We start from the raw sequence: 11512 nt of genomic DNA, 5'->3' as shown, positions 1-11512 counted from the left end.
CTCATATTCATGTGCTTATGTTCATGTGCTCATGTTCATGTGCTCATGTTCATGTGCTCATATTCATGTGCTTATGTTCATGTGCTCATGTTCATGTGCTCATATTCATGTGTTGATGTTCATGTGCTCATGTTCATGTGTTCATATTCATGTGCTCATGTTCATGTGACTTTATCATGTTATGAACATTTGGGGACTCATGACATAACTAATATCTGATGTGATTGGGCCTAATCGGTGGAGGATGGATAAATCTTTACCTTTGATCCATAAATGTTGGCATTACTTTTTTTAAAACTATTGTGAAAGAATATTTCCACTTGTGTTTATGTGCGCTGATGTTTGTGTCAGTTTGTGTTTCATGTGGACAGACTTTTGTGATATACAGAAACTTTTAAAGTCATAATGTAGAATAATAATCTTTTAACTGTCTTTCATTTGTGCACGTCCAGCCTCTAGGGGGCGCTGTGGTTTACATGGTTGGAGTAGAAACCCCAGGTATAAAAAGGGACAGGAAACTGGCACTTCTGTCCACGTTCAAACTGTAGTGAGTTTGCACAGAGAGAATGAGCCTCTGCACTGAAATCTGTGCTGAAAATGTCACTGGGTCATTATTGATGGAACTACACCAGCCAAAGGTTATGTAGGTTATGTAACAGCTAAGTGTTATGGAAAATGCTCTTCATGAAGCTCTGCCCTGGTTAATACACACGGTACAGGGTTTTATCTTATTAAATATTATTCAAATCTCACATGGGAAAGAAGAGCCAGTTTTAAGGATCCACATTAAGCCTGCATCACTGCCTCACCACTCCACAGATCTGCTTCTCCTCTGACTCCTCATGTGTCATAATGGGCCCACACCTCCCTCCTGAATACAAAAATACAAAAGACAGAGATTAGAAACATGGAAACTCCACGCAGAAAGACCCCACGCCCCGCAGAGAGACCCCACGCCCCTCAGAGAGACCCCACGCCCCTCAGAGAGACCCCATGACCCGCAGAAAGACCCCACGCCCCTCAGAGAGACCCCATGACCCGCAGAAAGACCCCACGCCCCGCAGAAAGACCCCACGCCCCGCAGAAAGACCCCACGCCCCTCAGAGAGACCCCACGCCCCGCAGAAAGACCCCACGCCCCGCAGAGAGACCCCACGCCCCGCAGAGAGACCCCACACCCCGCAGAAAGACCCCACGCCCCGCAGAAAGACCCCACGCCCCGCAGAGAGACCCCACTCCCCGCAGAAAGACACCACGCCCCGCAGAGAGACCCCACGTCCCCCAGAGAGACCCCACTCCCCGCAGAAAGAGCCCACGCCCCGCAGAGAGACCCCACTCTCCGCAGAGAGACCCCACGCACCGCAGAAAGACCCCACGCCCCCCAGAGAGACCCCACGCCCCACAGAGAGACCCCACGCCCCGCAGAAAGACCCCACGCCCCCCAGAGAGACACCACGCCCCGCAGAGAGACCCCACGCCCCCCAGAGAGACCCCACGCCCCGCAGAAAGACCCCACGCCCCCCAGAGAGACCTCACGCCCCGCAAAAAGACCCCACGCCACGCTTAAAGACCCCACGCCCCGCAGAAAGACCCCACGCCCTGCAGAGAGACCCCACGCCCCGCAGAGAGACCCCACGCCACGCAGAATGACACCACAACCCGCAGAGAGACCCCACGCCCCGCAAAAAGACCCCACGCCCCGCAGAGAGACCCCACGCCCCGCAAAAAGACCCCACGCCCCGCAGAGAGACCCCACACCCCTCAGAGAGACCCCACTCCCCGCAGAAAGACCCCACGCCCCGCAAAAAGACCCCATGTCCCCCAGAGAGACCCCAAGCCCCGCAGAAAGACCCCACGCCCCGCAGAGAGACCCCACGCCCCGCAGAATGACACCACAACCCGCAAAAAGACCCCACGCCCCGCAGAAAGACCCCACGCCCCGCAGAATGACACCATGCCCTGCAAAAAGACCCCACACCCCTCAGAGAGACCCCACGCCCCACAGAGAGACCCCACGCCCCACAGAGAGACCCCACGCCCCACAGAGAGACCCCACGCCCCACAGAGAGACCCCACGCCCCGCAGAATGACTCCACGCCCCGCGGGACCTTGTGGCTGTACAGAGCTCATCTCTGCCCCGTGGCGCCCCCTGTAGGTGTATGTATGTGTGAATGAGGTGTAATCTGTTCTGGGCCTATAAAACTGTAGCCTGTGAAACTTGTTGTTTTTAAACCCTCCACACACTGGGCCAGTTTTATCCTGTAGGTTTTTAATCATTAGGCTGATTAAATGTGATTTTTCATAAAAATAAAGACATAAAAAGCCACATATCCAACAGTCTAATGGGGTGTGACTTTTGCACTTATCATTTCATATTCTGTTATTTCACTGCCTCCAGGACGACAGCCCAGTGTCTTCAAACCACTAAATACATTTCCTTTAATGTTATTTGCATGATTTCTCCAATTATTTGAAACAATTAAAAGGCAGCCCCTGTTTGTGGAATGGTCTGTTCCACTATTCAGCGCGCCTCCCCTGAATGAGTCATCCAGCCGGCTCCTCATTGGATAAGATCATGCCATCCCGAGGGATTGCCTTGCAGAGGCAGAAGGGCCTTGCTTCCATTCACAGAAACATTGGTATGCCAGTCTGCTTTTTCATTCACATAAAGGCTAAATAGTGCATGCTTGGTCTTCGTGCTGTGTCTCTTTTCCTCTGCGTCCTCTTTGCTGCGGGACACGCGCGTGTTTCTTGCCTGTGTCTGTGCCTTTGTTTCTGAGGAGAGAAGCAGTCGTGTTTTCCTTTTTTCCATGTTTGCCTAGCAGGAAGGAGATATGTTGGAAGGGACTGCAGTGCGAAATCTGCAGCAGAGCAGGGTGAGCGCTTCTTATGAATGAGCGTCACTACGGCTCCTGGACATTTGGTCTGAATGATGTGTGGCTGTGCTCTCTGTGTCCTACAGACAAAGATGCTTCATAGACTGTGCTTTTAAGGAGACTGGGGCTGATTTCTTGTATCCTCTGGCTGTCACTGAGCTCCTCCTGAGACTGTTTTCAGGCCTTGTGTTTTCTGTCATTTATATTTTAACCAACGCACCTGAAATTGTGCCTTCAGCTTTTTGTTTTGCATCAAACATGGCAAACTGTTAATCTTGTATTTTTAAAAGAGTGATGCTATATTTAATAGATCACTGACAGCTGATATAAAGCAGCATGGATAATAAACTACTTCTCACACATTTAATACATATTAACATGTATTAAATATATTTGTGCCATGTACAAATGAAACTAAATCATCACATTTTTGTTTAAACGTACTTTATATGTGTCATTACTACCAACATTTTATTTAGGTTGCCTAATTCCTTTTTTTATTGACTAGGATCCCTGTGGTTTCTTTTTTCTTCAAATCAAATGGGATGCTAAAAATGACTTAGATTAAATATCAGACTGGGGAATTCAATAATTGATTGGTTCCAGTATGCTGTAAGCAGGAGGTTTTCTTTCTCCTTCCAACAGGAAGTGATTTGCAGTGCTCAGCAAGCCTTTTGTTGAGAAGGTTTTCTCAGATCAGTGAGTCATGCTTTAGCTCTGAGCCGACAGGCAGGCAGCAGTCAGTACACCGTATTTGCTCTTCCCTCACAGTGTCCATGATCAGCCACATTCAATCTGTTCTCTTCTTTTGACTTTGGATTTTTAAGGCGACAGATTATCATCAGAAATCCAAGCAGCTGCACAGCACTGGCAGTCTTCTACAAAGCTTTTTTCATCCAGCACATTCTTGGTGCTTTCAGTGGATTGTTTCTTTGACAGATTGGATCGCGCTTTTGGATTTGACTAGAAACAGGCTGGACTCTGGTGGTAGAAGCTCAGCTGAGGCATCACTGTACCTCAATAGAGAAAATTACAGTCAGGTGGCCTGTGATTGCTCCAAGGCGTTTGCTGCCTCTACCACCGCTGCTGCTGCTGCTATGTTACAAGGGAGGCTAATCAGCAGAGCTCAGCCACGTCTGCCAGCACACTTGTGAAAGAGGCAGGCTGTGTGCTCTGTGTGAGAGAGGAGGAGAGAGCTAGAGAGAGAAGGGCATGCTTCACCGTACCAAATACAACCGCTTCAGGAATGAGTCAGTAACATCCGTCGATGATCTTCTCCACGGTCTGTCCATGAACCCCAAGGTCTCGGCCAGTCCCCAGCCTGCCGCCGAGACATCTTACACACCCCCATCTGAGGTACAGCCCACCAGCGCGAGCAGCACCGCCACCGGCCACGGCTCCGACCACCTGGAGGATGGAGGCACCACCCTGTGTACGCTCATCAACAAGGTGTCCAACCTAAAATTCACCAACTCCGGCAGCTTGCTGGGCATCAAGGGTTTGCCCTCGGCTGTCAAGGACCTGGCTGTGTCTAAGCTGCAGGGAGGTGGGGGCTCGGGCTCAGGCAGCTCCACTGTGACAACAACAGCAGCAGGAGCAGCCTCTGGGTTGGGAGCCACTCACTGCATTTCCCAGTCAGCCCCCTGTTCGCAGCTAGCCACGGTGGTCAACATGAGCAAGAAAAGCCGAGTGGATGAGCTACTGCCTGGAACTGAGGACTGGAATCCAGGTGGAGGGGACGGATTGGTCAGCAAACCCTCCAGAGGATGGCTACACTCCAGTGAGAAGATCTCAGGACCAGGAGTTACATACATTGTCAAGGTTGGTGGTCTTGTTTTGATTTGACTTAACCTTGAGACAGGGCAAAGGGCAGAAATGTTAGTGTTGCACAACATATGTATTACTGTTTAAGTCTATGGGACAAAGAACAGGGATCACAGTTTTTATATTCATGTAGTTACTTTAGAAATGATAAGCTGGATTGTGTCAACTATCACAGAGAGGTTGTTAGCAGATGATCTGTACACTGAAGCCTTTTGTATCCATGGAGATGTGTAAGTTGTTTACATCCATGAGCAGTTTTAGCACACGGGAGGTAGGCCTGCTGCAGGCGCATAAAATAACATTTCATGTTTCATCTACAAAAGCTAATCTACATGGTTTAAGGAGCCTGGGTTGGCTCACAACTAAAAGAGCTGTGAATGTCATCATGCTGGCAATGAGTCACAAGTATGGGGAGTGATGATGCTCCTGACAGTGTGAAGTGAATGAAGGTAGAAAGTGGAATAAACCATTTTAGTTATAAGCACAAAGCGGCCACAAAAAATACACCGGATTCTGTGTTATTCCTGGCGTAATTCAAAAATAAGAAAGTTTTACCTCTGCTAAAATATGTTGCATGCCGAAACGACGTGCCGACCATCATATGACACCTAGTACAACTCGCCCAAAACAAAGGCCCTAGTGTCAGTGACCGACGTGACATTCCATTAACTGCATTAAGGCCAAGAGCACTTATTTGTCCCATCAATGCGAGTAAAAGCCTGTACTCTGGTAGAGGGGGTGTGGGCCCTGTCTGCTGCCCCAACCCCCTGCATGTCCTGAGGTTTGGAGCTTGTCTGCTTTATATCAAATGCAGTGTGATTAATTTGGAATGCAAACTACTTAAACTACTGTTGTACTTATTTGGTAACAGGAAAAAAACACAAAACATCTGCATAAAAAAAACTTGCAAATCTCTAAACACTGGTAGACAGATTCTCTTTAACCAAATGTAAACATAGACCAATAAAATAATGTGATGATTTGACCCAAAGTATCCTCAATCTACCCCCAGTGACGAAAAGATCATAACATTTGAGCGGAACAGTGAAAGAAACTGGGAGTTTTAATCGCCAGCCCTACTATGCATGTGATGGTTGTTATAATAGGATCTTGTCAGCACAAAATGTTCCTGTTTGGCCCAATAAAAAATCAGAGGAGATGCTGTAATGTCGTGAGTAGGTGTTGTGATGTGAGGGAGTCTGTGCTTGGCTCTGGTGCGACCACAATCTGCAGCCTAATGTATGTTATATTTACATTCAGAATTCAATCTTAAACGCTATTATAACTAACTTTGGCTGGTTTAGGTCAGTGGTTGTCACTAATACACGCTGATGGATTCTGTGTTTACATTTTTGTTCCAGTATTTGGGCTGTATAGAGGTCCTACGGTCAATGAGATCTCTGGATTTCAACACAAGGTCACAGATCACAAGGTGTGTTTTGAACTATGTGTGTCTTTTATTTTTAGTGCTAAGCAGATTTAACGGAAATTGCTTTGGAAAATAGTTGGAAAAGGTTGAACTAAACATCTTAACTTGCACAGTATGTCAGTTCCATATTGATATTCACACATGTGTCTAACTTATTTAAAAGTATTATCTTTCGTATTTTGTGCAGTGTTCTGTTCTTCATTCTTAACTAATACACTTTAAATAAAACACCACTGCTGCTGCTGTATAATAAATTTACCAGCAGCCTCCCCATGCAGCAAAGCTCAGCTGAGCAGGGGATGGTGCATGTCATGTCCACTTTTATGCTTGACTTCCTGAAGTGGGTGCAGTGGTAACATTAGAAGATGAACAGCCAGACACACAGTTACTCCTAAACCGTGTTAAACAGTGAACAATCAGTGTGAAATTCAGTTAAAACAACCATTTGATCAGACACACACAAGAGAAGTTTGTCTGGAGCACACTTAGGGGCTTTGCTTGGTGCTAAACCCAGAACAATGAGCTGTATAAATGTGCACTATTACATTTATTTATCACACCATGTTTGAAAAGATTTGTCTAAAGTTGCTGTCATGTCCTCCCCCTTTCTCATCCTCCCTCCAGAGAGGCCATCAGCTTGGTGTGTGAGGCTGTTCCTGGGACCAAAGGAGCTTTGCGCAAACGAAAGGTACATGGATTGACGCAGATAAGCACAGGAGAGACGGAAACTTGAACAAAATAGAGGTGCTTTGCTTGGTGCTAGTGCTAGTACAATGACTGTGAACACAACTAATAGAAAGGAAGGAAAACGCATTAGATATTCATTTACCCTTCCTGCTTCTATATGTAGCACCCCTTGTGTAAGTTCTTTCCCCTCCCTTTGTGTAAAAAGGAGAGAAAACAAAGACGAGCAAGAGAGGGAGAGAGGGCAAGAGACAATAACAGGGAGGGGTTGTGCTTAAAGAGGACAGAGGCTGTGCGAGAGGGAAGCGGTGAAGGTATGGGGCTGTATGTGCGTGGGCGTCGCTCCAGCCTGCGATGCATTGCACACCGCTCCAATGCTTAGTGACTCATGTAGTGCACAATATCTGTGATCAGAAGGATGAGCTGGTCACTGTGTTGGTGTGCACATACATGCAGTGCTTATGTGGGAACGGAAACAAAACAGTTCTCAGTGCAGAGCTTGTCCAAATGTCACTGAGGAGCAGAATACAGTGTTTTACTATAATAATAATTTAGATACGTAATTTTATATTTGAGGCATAATAAAAACAAGGCATGTCACGTTTTCAATTGAATGTTGTGTCATTTTTTCAGATGTATTTATGCATTTATCTGTTGATGTCTTTTTGTTTTTGTAGCCGCCATCGAAGGCATTATCCAGTATCTTGGGGAAAAGCAACTTACAGTTTGCCGGCATGTCCATTAATCTAAACATTTCCACCAGTAGCCTGAATCTGATGACCCCTGACTGCAAACAGGTCAGCTTCTTTTTATTTGCAAGATCATTTGATTGCATGTTTAAATAAAGTCCATGTTTTCATAAGGCTCTTGTTACGGTTAATATAAAACAGCCCCATTTTGATGAATGAAAATGTATGTGTCATTCCTGCTATGACCAGTAGATGCTGCTACACTCTGACGTATAATGTCCAAAAGATTTTGTTACTCAACCCTGGATGAGTTGCACTGAACATGTTTGTTTTGCTTTTTCTATTAACAGATCATTGCCAATCACCATATGCAGTCGATCTCTTTTGCATCAGGTGGAGACCCTGTAAGTCAGTCCAGTGTAAACTAAAAATATATTTAAAGTGCTATAAAATGAGTAAAATATTTGTTTTATCTGCAGGAAACCACAGATTATGTTGCTTATGTAGCAAAGGATCCAGTCAACAGAAGAGGTAGCTGTTTAATGTGTTTTTATGTCAATATTAATACTGAACTCTCTGTGTGTAATGTATTTGTTGATGTCGTTAAAGCGTGCCACATCCTGGAGTGCGCTGATGGCTTGGCTCAGGACGTCATTAGCACCATTGGTCAGGCCTTTGACCTACGGTTTCAGCAGTACCTGCAGTGTCCTTCAAACAAGATGTCCTCCACACAAGACAGGTTAGCTGAAAATAACACCCACTATATGCAGTATCAACACAAACGAACCTCCTGCTCGATGTATTAGGAGCCTGGGGCCTTAGTTGTCATGAGTTTGTTGTATGTGTGTTTGAAAAGGTAGAAAAGCGATATATTCAAGTCCATTTTGTGGGTTTATTATTGCATATTATGGTTTCAGGAACGTTTGATATGGTAAAAATGTCATATTTCCAGGGTATTAAACATGGAAGAGCTGCAGTGGACAGAGGAGGAGGAGGAGTCAGCAGATCACCCGTACTACAACAACATCCCTGGTAAAATGCCACCGCCTGGAGGCTTTATTGACGCCCGACTGACCAATCAAAATACAACACATGATGGCGCTCCGGTATACCACACTCACTGCACACGCGCTTTGATGACACTGTTTGATGTCAGATATTAACGCCATGTTCTCTGCTGATTTGTGCCCGTTAAGATGGGTCTTGGAGCTGTTGATCAGACCTACTATCAAGGACGGCATTGTGGAGAAAACTGGGGAGATGAGAAAAAGCCTATTTTCATACAACAAGGTAAAGATATTTAGCATAAAAAATAAGAATAGTGAGAGAAAAAACACCATACACCATCCATACCTGCTGAAATGTTTTTGTCTAAATTTGTAGGATCCTTTGATATAAGCGGTTTACCTGACAATAAAGGTCAGTCTACAAAGGCAGGAGAAATGCCAACGTACATGAACACGCAGCAGATCGACGCCCAGGTGCTGGCAGCGCTGCACGCGGAGGCCGAAAGTGTCCCAAAGGGCAACTTTGCAACTGGAGCCAAAGATAGCCCTCCCAAAGATCTTTTCGACATGAGTAAGTTACAGAGGACGTGAACTCTGAACCGCTTGTGCTGTTTTTACATTTGACTACTGCAGTAAAATCAGTTCTAAGATATAAGGCTTCCCCCACTATTTTACATCAACTGGTGACAGGAAAATTACTCTGTTCTTCAATAGGAACAATGTACACACTTTGGCGCTCGTTTATCTTTACTCTGAGGTTTAACTTTGGCTCTTTTCTTTGTACATCGTGTAGAGATCATCTATGGAGATCACTGTGGCAAACTAATTATACATTAGAAACATTAATGGCCTGTGTGGGAGGTTCCTAACAATGTAACACACGCAGTAATTACAAAGTGTTAATTTAGGGACTCTTTTTTTCACATGCTTCTGGCTCAAACTGTCACATCCCCATAAATAAAAGATTTAACTGGCTTGTCTTCGTGGAGGGTCTTTACCTGGAACTTTCCACAGAACAGTGTTGTCACCAGGCCAAGTTACAGGTCCGATCTGTTGAGTGGCGACCCCTGCTCGCACAAAACATAGATAAATGCAAGACAGACAAAGCAATGAGTAATAAATAACCACGCCTCCCATGAGACGTTTTAAATTGCTGTAAAAAGTCTTATGTAGATTGTACTTTGTAAGATGAATCGGCGTTAGTTTACTGTGTGCTAAAATACTGTTTACGTCCATTTATTGAGTGTTATTTTTTTCTTTTTTCTAATTGACCTTCCTGTACCAGAGCCGTTCGAAGATGCCATTCATTCTCAGTCACACTCGCCGTCCCAGGTTCCTCCCCAGTCCCAAGTTTCAGGTCTCTACAAGGCTGCGTCTGTGGACAATTCGAGCCCCCTTCTCGTTCGGGCAGTGGCCTTTCGAGCACAAGAGGAGCTAGAGGAAAAACCCTGGTACCATGGCAAAATGAGCCGCCGCGACGCTGAGAAATTACTGGATAAAGACGGAGACTTCCTTGTTCGGAAAAGCACTACAAACCCAGGGTCCTATGTACTGACTGGTATGCACAATGGACTTGCAAAACACCTGCTGCTGGTGGACCCCGAAGGAACGGTAAACGCCAAAATCAAATGTAAAATGTGCTGAAATGAGCCATGTCCATGAATAACACCATCGTGCATCTTTTTTTTTAAGGTACGGACAAAAGATCACGTGTTTGACAGCATAAGCCACCTTATTGGACATCACCGTGACAACAATCTGCCAATCGTGTCAGCTGGGAGTGAACTATGTCTTCTGCAGCCAGTGGAAAGAAAACAGTGATGCTTGGAATGCGTGATGGTAAAAAGGTACCATCCGGAAACTTGAATACGAGACATTACTGGTCAATGGTATCTTTACTGAAAGCACTGAAAGACCCAAGCAAGATTTGTTAAATTATTTATAGAACTGTTATTATTTTGTTGTGATGACTGAAATGCTATATTTTTTGAAAAGATGGGTGCATTTGGACATAATATATTGATTTGGTGTTTTAACAGATTAAAAAGACAACTGTTCTTGTAGTTAAAGTGCAAATTATGCCTCAAAGAGGCGATTACAAAAGTATTTTAGAATAAAAATCTAAAATTTTAGTTTTGTCTGTCAAGCACAACCATATTTCTACAGGTACTGCTGGCTACATGTTTAAGGAATACTTAAAAAAAACGGCTCGGAAACTAAGCTGTTTATATCCAAATACTTTAGTAAAAGAACTTATTGGTTAGAACGTTAGATATCGAGGTCAGCTATACTGAGGAAGAAAAGACCTGAATGTGTTTGCTTTGCAGTAGTCACAGTGTTTGGGTGCAAACAGACATCCCATAGTGCTGTCAATGGCTTTAAAGATCAACATTTTTATCCAGTATTTCTTGTGTCACTGCAGTCGCATGACTTAAAATCAGCTGTTCTTGTGGACATTGTTCGTAGATCTTGATGCCCCTTTATTTGAAAGAGGTGGTCGTGTATGCTGACACTGTACAAATTTTGCTTTTTGAGCAGTGACTATTTTCAAATGAGTTTTCTCTGCATTTCTATTTTCTGTGTAGTCAATGATTAGTTCAGGGCTTCAGTCATGCAATGGATATCAGTCTTAATTGACACTTCTGCCTTTGTTGAGAATAGTTCATTGTTTATCATTTTAATGCTCACAATAAAATAGCACAATCAGAAAGTTTGGCCTGATAGATGGTCCATCTATCTCACTTTACAAATCTAAGGTTAATGTTCTGCCAACAACAAACCAAGCAACATAAAGTCCAATTTGTGTTTCTATTCGGTTGTGAGTTTTGCCTGTTTAAATTTGAGGGCGTTATAACTGTGATATTCTTGCTTTGTGCTTATCCACAGACTTAATTAGTCACATTAGGGTAAGTAGTGAAAAAACACAAACTATAAGGACTAGAATTGAGCTTCTTTTTAAGCAAATCTCTGCCTGATTAACAGAATGTCAGTACTTCAACAGACA

At 44.6% G+C, this 11512-nt stretch overlaps 2 protein-coding genes across 2 annotated transcripts; both read left to right on the top strand.

Moving 5' to 3' along the window:
- Window positions 1-1033: 1033 nt before the first annotated feature.
- Window positions 1034-2089, top strand: LOC117392083 (uncharacterized). The gene has a single exon (XM_033990063.1). The coding sequence runs from the start codon at window positions 1034-1036 to the stop codon at window positions 2087-2089; it is 1056 nt and encodes a 351-aa protein (XP_033845954.1).
- A 490-nt stretch (window positions 2090-2579) lies between these two features.
- shc3 (SHC (Src homology 2 domain containing) transforming protein 3) lies at window positions 2580-10614 on the top strand. Its single transcript, XM_033989209.2, has 13 exons — window positions 2580-2638; window positions 3815-4696; window positions 6061-6131; window positions 6753-6816; window positions 7490-7609; window positions 7852-7905; window positions 7981-8032; window positions 8111-8240; window positions 8454-8607; window positions 8698-8791; window positions 8885-9079; window positions 9794-10119; window positions 10201-10614. Exons 2-13 carry the CDS (start codon window positions 4088-4090, stop codon window positions 10327-10329), a joined length of 1998 nt encoding a protein of 665 aa, XP_033845100.1. The 5' UTR covers window positions 2580-2638; window positions 3815-4087; the 3' UTR covers window positions 10330-10614.
- The last annotated feature ends 898 nt before the right edge of the window (window positions 10615-11512 follow it).

The sequence above is a fragment of the Periophthalmus magnuspinnatus genome, chromosome 23, assembly GCF_009829125.3.
Source record: "Periophthalmus magnuspinnatus isolate fPerMag1 chromosome 23, fPerMag1.2.pri, whole genome shotgun sequence".
NCBI classification, from domain to species: domain Eukaryota; kingdom Metazoa; phylum Chordata; class Actinopteri; order Gobiiformes; family Gobiidae; genus Periophthalmus; species Periophthalmus magnuspinnatus.
This window is presented reverse-complemented; position numbering and strand designations above follow the sequence as displayed.